General features: G+C 40.2%; 1 protein-coding gene across 3 annotated transcripts in view; it reads right to left on the reverse strand.

The window, feature by feature from the left end:
• Positions 1–13979, reverse strand: part of LOC144770348 (sulfotransferase 2B1-like) — a 302234-nt gene that overhangs the window by 58587 nt on the left and 229668 nt on the right. For all 3 annotated transcript variants that reach the window (XM_078654809.1, XM_078654810.1, XM_078654808.1), the window contains one exon: positions 10364–10458. In XM_078654809.1, the coding sequence (XP_078510935.1) occupies positions 10364–10458 (95 nt within the window). The remainder of the gene's footprint in view (positions 1–10363; positions 10459–13979) is intronic.

Here is a 13979-nt window from a genome sequence, read left to right on the forward strand (position 1 = left end):
CACCCTATGAGTCCTCTTACCATGTTATAGTGACTCTTTCAGTACCATGTACTAATCATTTTAGTAAAGTAAAACTGAATCAAGCGAGGCTTTAGAGTATGGAATGCTTCAAACTCTTATGCAATATACATGTAGTGCTCTAACCACCTTTACACTTGTATTTAAGATCTACAATTTCTTAGTCAGTATTTATATAAAATGTGTTTGTATAGTAATAGAAAAGTATAATTTATAAAGGTATTAATATACATTTACTTATGATTATTTTTAACAGATACTGATTATCATCATTAAAATAAAGTTAATATGCCGGACAAAGTAAGAAAAAGAAAAGGACAGAAAAAGGATACTTATTGAAGAAAACTCAACCACAAGTTTTGGATGACCAACATAATGTGACTAAAACCAGAAACATTTCTCATAAGACTACAAAGGAGTTTATTCAAAATATTTCTAGACTCCGAAAGAATACTGCAACTGTTGAAAGCACTGAAAATGTTCCAAGCACAAAAAAATGCAAAAACTAGGAAAGGAAAAAAAGGCAATATACAAACAAAGGATACAACTTGCAAAAGAAGAGAAAATCAATATATAAAAATCTGTAAAAAAATACTTTTACAATAGAGTAGTTCATAATTTGCTGAAAGATATGAAGAAATAAAAAAAAGAGCACTGTTTTGTAAAAGAAGCATATTGAATCTATTGTTGAAAAGGCTTTTGAAGTAAAGAGCAAATTATTTATTTTAGTTTTAAACAGATTTCGATCACTAGGTGAACCAATCCTTTTAATGAAGGCAAAAAGTAAGAGGAAAACAGTAATTAACAGGACTAATTTTTGTGATGTTTTTTAGGGGAATGGAAACACAGTTCAAGTTCTGAGCCTTTCTTTAATGAAGAGAGGTATTTTCAGACCAATGATTTGTTGCATGCAGTTGACCCCAGTGGTCGAGGTTAAAAATGGTTGTCCAATTGACAAAGAGAAAATGGTTCCCAGAAATGCAGACGAAGTGACAGCTGATGAAGTTCTAGGCAGACGTCCTAAAGCCCCTGTGTTCTCTTAGCATTGCAGTAGTATTTGTAGTGTACAACAAGAATCTATTGATCTTTTATGCAATTTCTTACGAGAACATACTAAAAAAAGTATTAAACAAAAGATTAAGATGTTGCAAGGCCTGGACCCTTGTAGAGTAAGAAAAAAAAACTTGTTTGCAAGGTCATTATCTGGCTTGTCTTTCTAGGAAAGTTTGTCAAAGTGTTTTTCATCATTTCAGGATGTTGGCAGTACATCATACTCAAATGCAGAAGTTAGTCAGAAGATGGTATTATGCAAAAAGTCCAGCACTAAAGTTAAATGAGTTGAACAGTGCTCTTTTGTGTGGGTCAGTTTCAGATGTGAAGAAGATTTGTGATGACATTGAGTTTGTTACTTTGGTCCTGAACACGAGAGTGAAGAAACTTAGACATTAATAAAGGAAAATGTTGTAGAGAATGTTGAACATAGTTGTACAAAAAACTTTGAAGGTGAAAATACAAAGTTTAAGGTGATTTCAGGTGAAAGGCCAAATGTTTCTTGTATTTGTTGTCGGTGAACTCACTATAAAAATCAGACTAGGAGTGTTGATCTGTATTTAAAAAGTGAAAAATAAAATAATGATAAGTGGAAGAAGTTTGCAACGTATTTGTTGGTAGAGAATTGTTTTGATTTGGGTTCTGATCAGCGTATTTGTAAATATTGTTATAACAAATTAGATGAGAATAAAATGCCCGCTAGAGCTGTGCATAATAATTTAGAGTTAGTTGCTATTCCTCCAGAATTGATAGATTTAATCACCTATGAGTCTACTCTCATTCAATGTGTGCACCCGCTTCAGGCTATTGTTTGTATGGAGCCTAAAACAGGTAAATTACCTCCTTCCGATTTACAAAGAGGATTAAAGGGAAGAGTTGTGTATTTACCGTTAGATTTAAAGAAAAATATTGAAACTATTGGTGCGGAGAGTGTAGAAAGTGAACCACTAGTTATTCTTGTTAATGGTGTGCCGACTAAGAATAAGAAAATCTGGCATGAGTTAGTGGATGTTAGGAAAGTACAGAAGGCTACTTTGTATTTGATAAAAAACAATACATACTATAAAAATGTTTATATGGGAGAAGAAGAAATACTTTTAGCAGAAGATACTGAAACGTCAAGTGTAAACATTTTTAAAGCGAAGAAATCTATGAAAATTACAGTGTGCATCCACTTCATTCAAAAGAAAGGAAGGGGAACACTATTGAGTTGTTCCAAATGAAAAAAGCAAAAGGAAGTCCCATGAGTGTATGGGAAGAGAGCTTGAAAGCTCGTTTTCCGCAGTTGTTCCCAACAGGAAAAGGAGGACAATATGATGAACTTCCTGTGCAGATTCCTGCATCTGAATATCGGACAACAATATTAGATGCAGAAGATCCAAGATTTCGAAAATGTATCCCTTATATGTTTCATCTTTTGTTTGAAAGTGACTTGTCTGGACTTTCATATGCAGTCAACCATATTCTAAAATCCGGACTTCATCTGCACAATGTATCTGCAAAAGATTTTATGGATAAAGTGGACCAGAGAGGTGATCATCTAAAATCTCAGATCATTAATCTGATGGCATGTCAGCATGGGACTAATGAATATTGGTACCGTCGTCATGGAGAACTGAAATGTATGCTACGGAACTTAGGAACTCCACCATGGTTCCTTACCCTAAGCTGTGCTGAGTACGCTTGGGATGATTTGCTGGAATTTCTCAGAGAGGCAAATTCGAATATAAAAAACATTGAATACAATACACCTGGAGAATTGTGCTCTTTGGATCCTGTTAATGTATGCAGGTATTTCAATCATAGATTGGAGGCTATGATGTCTTTTATCTGCAATAAAAACATCCTCCTCTTGGAGAAGTTGTGGATTTCTTTTGGAGAAAGGAGTACCAAGCAAGAGGTGCTCCTCATATACATATGCTGTTATGGATTAAGGACACTCCCAAATTTGGAACAGATGCGGATGATACTGTTTTGAGTTTTATTGAAGAATATGCAACATGTGCTGTATACAAAAGCACAGAAGAAAACAACTTAAGAGCACAAGTGTTACGATTCCAAAGCCACGGATGTGAAAAATAATGTTGACAAAAGTACAAATCTAAGGACAAGTTCTACACCAAATGTCGTTTTGGATTTCCACGTCCTGTAATATCAAAATGAAGAGTGAATAGTTTTATGTCATCTTTGCGACATACTATCACAAGAAAGTCTCCAAAAAATACCTACAAATTAAGAAGAAATGAAGAGTCAAAATACATAAACGACTACAACCCAGTCATTTTGTCCATGTGGAATGCTAACATGGATATTCAATATTTTGCGGACAATTCCATTGCTGTTGCTCCATATGTAACATCTTATATTACAAAATCAGAAAAGACAGAATTGAAAGAAATGTGGGAAGAGATTTCTCATGAGAAGACTCTAAGTAAGAAATTATACAGTTTCAGTTTGATGATGTTATCGCATCGAGAAATCAGAGCATATGAATGCTCAAATAGTTTATTATCGGCAAGTCTATACGCCAAATCTAGAAGAATCCTTTATGTGAGTCTAGGTCTTGCAGCATTGCGAAATCGGGTACGGAAATCTGTTCAAGATATTGAATATTTAGCAGAAAAAGATCCAAAAAACCCAGATATTTTGAAAACGAATATGTTGGACACAAATTACCCAAACAGAAGTCATCATCTTGAGAACATGTGTCTTTATGAAGTGCTGCAAAACTACACTTTTAAACGGAATACTACAAAGAACATCAATGATGGAAAATATGGAGTCATTGGTTCCGAAGGATGTTTGGTGAAACAAACAAAAGGAAATTTGATTAATCACAGGAAGCTGAGTTGTGACACTGCTGATAAAATGGAATTTTACTATTTAGCTCTTTTACAACTATTCAAACCATGGCGTTCAGAACTGGAATTACTTGGAGATTTCCAGAGCTATGAAGATTCCTTTAATGCTTGTAAAGATAGCATACAATGCAGTGCTTTTGCAAATTATGTGAAAATGTTGGAGGATGAATTTGATCAACAAGCTACAATGTAGCTGAGATTGCGCAGAGTCAAGATTTACAAAGAGGATTAAAAGGAAGAGTTGTGTACTTACCGTTAGATTTAAAGAAAAATATTGAAACTATTTTTGCGGAGAGTGTAGAAAGTGAACCACTAGTTATTCTAGTTAATGGTGTGCCGACTAAGAATAAGAAAATCTGGCATGAGTTAGTGGATGTTAGGAAAGTACAGAAGGCAACTTTTATTTGATAAAAAAACAATACATACTATAAAAATGTTTATATGGGAGAAGAAATACTTTTAGCAGAAGATACTGAAACGTCAAGTGTAAAATTTTTAAAAGTGGACATGTTAAGATGTGAAGAAATCTATGAAAATTACAGTGTCATCCACTTCATTCAAAAGAAAGGATGGGGAACACTATTGAGTTGTTCCTAATGAAAAAAACAAAAGGAAGTTCCATGAGTGTATGGGAAGAGAGCTTGGAAGCTCTTTGTTTTCCGCAGTTGTTCCCAACAGGGAAAGGAGGACGATATGATGAACTTCCTGTGCATATTACTGCATCTGAATATCGGACAACAAGATTAGATGCAGAAGATCCAAGATTTCGACAATGTATCCCTTATATGTTTCATCTTTTGTTTGAAAGTGACTTGTCTGGACTTTCATATGCAGTCAAACACATTTTAAAAACTGGAATACATCTGCAAAATGTATCTGCCAAGGATTTTATGAATAAAGTGCACCAGAGAGATGCTCATTTAGAATCTCAGCTGATTAATCTGATGGCATGTCAGCATGGGACTAATGAGTATTGGTACCGTCTTCATGGAGAACTGAAATGTATGCTACGGAACTTAGGAACTCCTACATGGTTCCTTACCCTAAGCTGTGCTGAGTACGCTTTACTTGAATTTCTTCGAGAGGCAAATTCCAATATAAAAAACATTGAATACAATACACCTGGAGAATTGTGCTCTTTGGATCCTGTTAATGTATGCGGGTATTTCAATCATAGATTTGAAGCTATGATGTCTTTTCTCTGCAATAAAAAAATCCTTCTCTTGGAGAAGTTGTGGATTTCTTTTGGAGAAAGGAGTATCAAGCAAGAGATGCTCCTTATATACATATGCAATTAACGATCAAGGATGCCCCCACATTTGGACAAGATGCGGATGATACTGTTTTGCCTTTTATTGAACAATATGCCACATGCGCTGTACACCAAAGCACAGAAGAAAACAACATAAGAGAACAAGTCTCACGATTACAAAGCCACTGATGTGGAAAATACTGTCGACGAAAATACAAGTCTAAGTATAAGTTCTACACCAAATGTCGTTTTGCATTTCCACGTTCTGTAATATCCAAAGGAAGAGTGAACAGTTATATGTCATCTTTGTGACATACCATCACAAGAAAGTCTCCAAAAAATACCTACAACTTAAGAAGAAGCGAAGAGTCAAAATACATAAATGACTACAATCCAGTTATTCTGTCTATGTGGAATGCTAACATGGATATTCAGTATGTTGCGGACAATTCCATTGCTGTTGCTCGATATGTAACATCCTACATGAGTAAGTTACCAGTGTTCTGCCAAATGTAAGCGGTTGCTCAGCCGCTGAGGATGCACCACCCCAAAATGCTCAGAGAGCCACGTGGTAAGGATTCACCTACCTCATATGTGGGGAAACACAGCAGGATTGAGGACTCGAACATCGGCAGGGGCCCAATCCAGGGCTTCATCAGGCAGTAAATTGTGTGCAACATTAAAAGGATAAAACACACTCCAACTCCCATAATGCCAAAAGATGACGAGTAGCTAAAAATGTAGAGCGAGACTTTATAAATGTGTTTGGAAGAGGAGACCGAGCACACACTTCTCGTTGGGAGCCTTTGGAAAAGAAGAAATTCGAAACGCGTCAGGCAGCACGAAAGGCTGCTTCATTTTACCAGCTGCTGAACCTGCCCATACCTCTTTAATAAAGGCTCAGGACCTTGGGTGTTTCCTGTGTGCTTCTCGAGTGAGTTACCTATGTTTTGCTAAATGTTAGCGGTTGCTCAGCCGGTGAGGATGCACCACCCCAAAATGCTCAGGGGTGCGCGTGGTACGGATTCACCTATCTCATATGTGGGGAAACACAGAAGGATTGAGGACTCAAACAGCGGCAGGGACCCAAACCAGGGCTTCATCAGGCAGTAAATTGTGCGCAACACTAAAAGGATAAAAGACACTCCAACTCCCATAATGCCACAAGATCACATGTAGCTCTAATGTAGGGCGGGACTTTATAAATGTGTTGGGAGGAGGAGACCGAGCATACACTTCTCGTTGGGAGCCTTTGAGAAAGAAGAAATTCGAAACGCGTCAGGCAGCAAGAGAGTCTGCTTAATTTGACCAGCTGCTGAACCAGCCTGCACCTCTTTAATAAAGGCTGGTAACCTTGGGTTATTCCTGTGTGCTTCTTGAGTCAGTTACCAGTGTTTTGACAAATGTAAACGGTTGCTGAGCCACTGTGGATATACCACTCCAAAATGCTCAAGGGGCAGCGTGGTAAGGATTCACCTACCTCATATGCAGGGAAACACAGCAGGAGTGAGGACTCGAACAACGCAGGGGCCCTATGCAGGACTTCACCAGGCAGTAAATTATGCCCAACATTAAAAGGATGAAAGACACTCCAACTCCTGTAATGCCACAAGATGACGAGTAGCTCCAATGTAGGGTGGGACTTTATAAATGTGTTGGGAGGAGGAGACTGAGCACACACTTTTTGTTGGGAGCCTTTGAAAAAGAAGAAATTCGAAATGCACCAGGCAGCACGAGAGCCTGCTTCATTTTACCAGATGCTGCACCTGCCTTTACCTCTTTTATAAAGGCTCCTAACCTTGGGTGTTTCCCATGTGCTTCTTGAGTGAGTTACCAGTGTTTTGCCAAATGTAAGCAGTTGCTCAGCCGCTGAGGATGCACCACCCCAAAATGCTCAGGGGGCTACGTGGTATGGATTCACCTACCTCATATGCGGGGAAACACAGCAGGATAGAGGACTCGAACAGCGGCAGGGGCACAATCCCGGGCTTCATCAGGCAGTAAATTGTGAGCAACATTAAAAGGATAAAAGACACTCCAACTCTCAAAATGCCAAGAGATGAGAGAAACTCCAATGTAGGGTTGGACTTTATAAATGCGTTGGGAGGAGGAGACTGAGCACATACTTATCGTTGGGAGCCTTTGAGAAAGAAGAAATTTGAAAGGCGTCAGGCAGCACGAGAGGCTGCTTCATTTTGCCAGCTGCTGAACCTGCCCATACCTCTTTAATAAAGACTCGTAACCTTGGGTGTTTCCCATGTGCTTCCCGAGTGAGTTACCAGTGTTTTGCCAAATGTAAGTGTTTGCTCAGCTGCTGAGGATGCACAACCCCAAAATGCTCAGGGGCCCGCGTGGTAAGGATTCACCTACCGCATATGCGGGGAAACACAGCAGGATTGAGGATTCGAACAGCGGCAGGGGCCCAATCCAGGGCTTCATCAGGCAGTATATTGTGCACAACATTAAAGGGATAAAAGACACTCCAACTCCCATAATGCACAAGATGACGAGTAGCTCTAATGTAGGGCGGGACTTTATAAATGCATTGGGAGGAGGAGACCAAGCATTCACTTCTCGTTGGGAGCCTTTGTGTAAGAAGAAATTCAAAACGTGTCCGGCAGCATGAGAGGCTGCTCATTTTACCAGCTGCTGAACCTGCCCGTACCTCTTTAAAAAAGCTGGTAACTAAGGGTGTTTCCCGTGTGCTTCTTGCGTGAGTTACCAGTGTTTTGCCAAATGTAAGCGGTTGCTCAGCCGCTGAGGATGCACCACCCCAAAATGCCCAGGGGGCCACGTGGTAAGGATTCATCTACCTCATATGCGGGGAAACATAGCAGGATTGAGGACTGGAACAGCAGCAGGGGCCCAATCCAGGACTTCATCAGGCAGTAAATTGTGCGCAACATTAAAAGAATAAAATACACTCCAACTCCCATAATGCCACAAGATGACGAGTAGCTCCGATGTAGGGCGGGACTTTATAAATGCATAGGGAGGAGGAGACCGAGCAAACACTTCTTGTTGGAGTCTTTGAGAAAGAAGAAATTCAAAACGCGTCAGGTATCATGAGAGGCTGCTTCATTTTACCAGCTGCTGAACCTGCCCGTACCGCTTTAATAAAGGTTGGTAACCTTGTGTGTGTCCTGTGTGCTTCTCAAGTGAGTTACCTGTGTTTCAACAAATGTAAGTGGTTGCTCAATCGCTGAGGATGCACCACCCCAAAATGCTCAGGGGGCAGTGTGGTAAGGATTCACCTACCTTATTTGCGTGGAAACACAGCAGGATTGAGGACTCGAACAGCGGCAGGGCCCCAATCCAGGGATTCATCAGGAAGTAAATTGTGCGCAACATTAAAAGAATAAAGGACACTCCAACTCCCATAATGCCACAAGATGACAAGTAGCTCTATTGTAGGCCGGGACTTTATAAATGCTTTGGGAGGAGGAGACCGAGCAGACACTTCTAGTTGGGAGCCTTTGAGAAAGAAGAAATTTGAAACGCGTCAGGCAGCACAAGAGGCTGCTTCATTTTACCAGCTTCTGAACCTGCCCGTACCTCTTTAATAAAGGCTTGGTACCTTGGGTGTTTCCTGTGTGCTTCTCGAGTGAGTTACCAGTGCTTTGTCAAATGTAAGTGGTTGCTCAGCCGGTGAGGATGCACCACCCCAAAATGCTTAGGGTGGCTGCGTGGTAAGGATTCAACTACATCTTATGCGGGGAAACACAGCAGGATTGAGGACTTGAACAGCGGCAGGGGCCCAATCCAGGGATTCATCAGGCAGTAAATTGTGGGCAACATTAAAAGGATAAACACAAGATGACGAGTAGCTGCATTGTAGGGCGGGACTTTATAAATGCGTTGGGAGGAGGAGACCGAGCACACACTTCTCGTTGGGAGCCTTTGAGAAAGAAGAAATTTGAAACGCGTCAGGCAGCACGAGAGGCTGCTTCATTTTTCAGCTGCTGAACCTGCCCGTACCTCTTTAACAAAGACTGGTAACCTTGGCTGTTTCCCGTGTGCTTTTCGAGGGAGTTACCAATGTTTTGCTATATATATATATATATATATATATATATATATAAATAAATATAGATACGTGTATATATACATATATATATATATATACACACACACATATACATCATTACTATTATTAATGTTATGTTTTCAGGAGCTCATAATATCTGGGGGTTCCTTGCTCAAAATTGAAAGCATATGGTCAAACAGATGAAAAGTTGTGTTGCAGAGATTCTGCACATAAACAGAACAATGCGCAGGAAAACAGGACCTCAGTGTATAGGGGTGTACCAACCTACCACATGAGTACCCAAAATCCCAAACCAACTAGCTATAGTCTCTAATTAGTTCTCCAAATAACACAAAACTACAAATGATTAGACAACCCAAAACACAACAATCCCGACTCTCTCAGGAATCACGGGAGCAAGACATACTCTTTCGCTCACTCACTCATACTTGTCCACAATAAGAAAAGTCAGAGTCACTGAAACAGTTCAAAATTTTTATATTAACTATTGTACTCTACAATACAGTATACGTGCCACTACCAGCAGCAAAATGCATAAACTCAGCACAGTTAACATTGTTACAACTCCACAGAATACAAAAGGAGAAGTCATTTTATAAAGACTCGAAAAAGGACATTTAGGCCAAACCCCCCTCCCCGTGATTAGAAGAAGTTTATTGATCTCTGGGCTTTGACAGCAAACCCATACCTTAAAGCCTGGATGTAAGGTTTACATCATAGGAACAGCGGAGCTCTTCTCTATGAAACGGCTTTCTCCAAGTGAGTTAAAACAACAGAAAATAACGCAATATCAAAGCACAAGTCTTCAGTACTGCAGCTGTGTGTTGCATGTTATTTCTAGGTGTTAAGGACAGACTAGAACAGAATAACAAGGGGCATTGTTTATTGACCTTGCACATCGTGTTCAGACTAAACTCCAGGAAAGGCAGAGAACGTGAAAAACAGTCTGTTCTCATGTGGAAGGCACACACAGATTCTTGGAAAAATAAAGTCATGCTAACTTAGCAATGTCGACAAGTCCCTAAGAGCATATAATAGTTGCAGATTGTATTTTAACAGAGAAGTAAAAGCTCACTGTGCAGTTATTTCTTTTTAACACCACAGCACACCACTATAGAGCCATAATATTATTACCTGCTGAAGTTCCTCATAGGTGAGGAATAGGAAGTTGGGCTTGCCCTTCAATTCCATCCAGCCTTTGACATGATCAAACCATGAGCCATACAAGACTAATAGACAAGAAAACAAAATGTCATCAGGGTTCTGTGAAACCTAGCCAAGTGAGAACAACTGCATTTCAGATCAGAGGTGTACATTAGGTATTGTTAGTAAATTAGCTTTTTTTATTAAATAAATGAAGAGTGCATTTATTCTACTTTTCCAAGTCTAGAATATTATCTGATATATTTGTCTAAAGTCTTGAATATTGTTAATATATTTGGAGAAAATGAAAAAATGTATTAAAAACTGATAACCTACATTTGAATGCACATCTCTAGTATTTCTTTATTGAATTACATTATGGTGCTATTGCTTCACCTTGGACAATGAATACTGAAAGTGCAGTAGCCAGTAGTTTCTGCTAGTATTTCCTCACTAACCTTGCTGATCAGCTGCCATCCTACCCCCTCCCACACCCAAGCTGGCCAGCAAAGTCATAAGAAAACAAGCTCAAACCTGCAGCAAGTGTCTCCTCTCTACCACCTCTCTGTGGCAAGCATAATCATGCCAAATCACAATACCTACTCGGGCGTGGCAGCCGTTTGTAACTAAGCCTGGGAAACGGGAATAATCCTTCATCAAATACAGACTAAGACAGTATTGTCTCGTAAGTCATGCTGTGAAGCTAATTGTAAGGATAACGTTTTAAAATTTCTTCCACACCTGCAGTAAATATTGAGTGTGAGTCTCAAGCTTTGAAGCTCATTCTCAATCACTGGATTGATGCTTCTTGGGTGAGTCTCGCTTGGTGCAAGTTTCACATTTTGCTTCACAGTCTCTCATTGAGTGTGAGTCTCACTCCTTGAAGCACAATTTCACTCCCTGGGTGTGAATTCCATGTATAAAATCATAGTATCACTCACTGGGTGCTTCCTACTTTTTAGAGCCTCACCAATTGTTTTTGAGAATCGTATAGGGCCCCAACCTCTCTCTTTTGCTGCAAGTCCCATACACAGATGCAAGGTCCTATTAATTTGGTGTCAGTCCCATATCTTGAGGCAGATGCAAGACTTGCGCCTTGGTTCAAACTTGGTGTGGAGCACATGCCTTGGTTTCCTTTATGTGGTGAGTACAGTTTGCCTTTTTTAGTGCTTGTCACACTTGACTTACGTAGAGGCCAGGGGGCCGAGTTGTATGCTACCACAATACCTTGCCTAAACATCTTCTTATAAAAAGATAATGCCCTAAATATTGTTTTTATAAATATAGCTCAATTGAAGTTTGTAATACGAAATCTACACCAAATCGAGTTATATTATTGTAAATGATATTCATGCCACAACATTTATGACACTTGTTAGACCTGGCACCTTGGCATGGGTCTCCCTTTCAGTTTTTGCTGTTGCCTGATGGGTTTGTGCTGGTTATAGATGCTTTGGGCACTGTGCCACTGCTATTCAGTGCCACAGTGCAAGTGCTCCCTATGGTAAATTGATGTATGGATTAGTGACTCCATGATTGGCTGGTTTGGTTTACTTGTCAGACCCTAGTACAGGGCACTGAGTGTGTCCAGGGCTTGTAAAGGTGCTGGGCTTGCAGCACTGGTTGTGCCACCCACAGAAGCAGCCTGTAAAAGTGTGTCTCAGGTCTGCCATTGCAGAGCCTGTGTGCAGTCTGGTACTGCCATGTTGCACCCACTTGCCAGTCCCTAAACCTTGTCTTTACTGCATATTAGGCACGCCTATGATAGGCCTAAGGGCAGGGTGCATTGTAGGTAAAAGGTAGGACAGGCCCTGGTGTGTGTGGCATGTCCTGATAGTGAATTACAGCCATTTTTTGTTTTTTCACTATTTCTAGGCTACCTGTTCCCCAACCTTATGACACTCAATACATTTCCTATGAGTATTCTGACCTGCAGCCGGTCATGCTTTGAACAGTGCAATGAGAAGAATTGAAGCTGCTGAATGCTCACGTTTTGGATTTCAAAAGACACTGCTTGACGGCATCAAGCCAAATATATGGGGTTTCATTGAGAAATTGTGCAATATCAAAACATCTGCCAGTATCCTGTTTCAGGGATGATGTAATCACATACATTAAGGGGGTAGAGTGAAAGAAATGGGAACAGATGAAAGAGAATGAAAGAAAAAGAGGAAAACTGTGGGAATACGCATACTGTGGGGGAAAATAGGAATGAAAAAAGAGACAGTACATGTACATGATAGAAATTCAAAGAATCAGATGGGCAGAGAATTAACAGAAACAATATTGTTACTGTGCTCAGATAAAACTAGTGACATTCTTTAGAGAACGATTTTGGAAGGCATCGGCCTGGGCCACAGCTCAACGGTAAGCAAGGGGCCAGATACGGAGACATCAGGCGGCAATGTAACAACAGACCAGGTGGTGTTTGAGGGTGCAGCATGGTGTGGTAGAAGAAGTGGGGTACAGGCAGGCAGCATCCTGAAAAGGAAAACTACTAGTGACTGTGTTGTAACTTTAATTAATAAGAATGAAGCCATGTAGTACAGTTCCAAGTTGATGTGTTGTCAGTGGTTGATTTGTGAAAGAATAAGTGCTGGTGTCCAAAGCTGTGCATAGAAGCTTTCAGAAGGCGCTAATAAATCTCACTGTACCAAATACTAAAGCTTTCGGAGTCCTGACTCTGCTTCATGCTTCTTCAATCCTCTACCAAAGACTCCCTGCCCCATTATCTCACTCTTGCGGGTACCTACTTTCTATCTTTGAGACGCTTTTTTCAGTCTTTCTTATCCTCCTTTCAGTTGTGTGTGATTTTCCCTTTCTTCCTCTCTATAAAAGTCTGATGCGGAAGAAATTAGTGCTTGTGGCTCCCACAGGCAACTACCGGCTCAAATTTAGCACTGTGTGTGGCATGCAGGGGCGTAACTTAGTCAGCAAAACTAGGGGCGGGTATGGGGGCGGTGGGGGGTTTGAGATTCAGATTTTCGGACATTCATGCTGGCATATCATGTTAACTAATATATGAAAAGCAGCACATGAGGGGCTTAAGGGCCAATGGAAAGGGACAGGAGTGCGGTTAGTGAAAGTACTTAAAACACAGTATTTTGTAAAATACCCACAAGTTAAGACCTCCAAAACAGAAGAGTATGAGTATGTTATTGTGTGTGTGAGTGTTTTAAAGTCCAAAGTGAAATCCTGCAGACACCTACCATGCCCGACTGAAAGCTCCTGTATCCAACAATTTACTCAATAATAGATTTATTAGGGAGTGTAACACAGCAAAAAAAACTCTGAAGTTACCCCTCTGGTCACATAGTCCTGTGTTTGTTGACTTGCAAACTATATATACTTGATTTACTAAGGAGAATGGCTTTGAAGGGAGATCATTGAGTTGCTTCTTAATAAAACGGTGTCTTTCATGAAAGAAGACGTGGAGTTCCTTACAATTTGGTGATGACTTGGTCAGGTACAGACCAAGAACAACCAAGATGATACTAAGGGCCTAATTACGACTTTTAGCAGAGCGCTGCCAACATCCACGCCAACGCTCCACCGAAGGTTGTTGTCGCCTGCCTGCCAGATTACAAGCACTTTGTGGTCTGATGGG

The sequence above is a fragment of the Lissotriton helveticus genome, chromosome 7 (assembly GCF_964261635.1).
Source record: "Lissotriton helveticus chromosome 7, aLisHel1.1, whole genome shotgun sequence".
Taxonomy (NCBI): domain Eukaryota; kingdom Metazoa; phylum Chordata; class Amphibia; order Caudata; family Salamandridae; genus Lissotriton; species Lissotriton helveticus.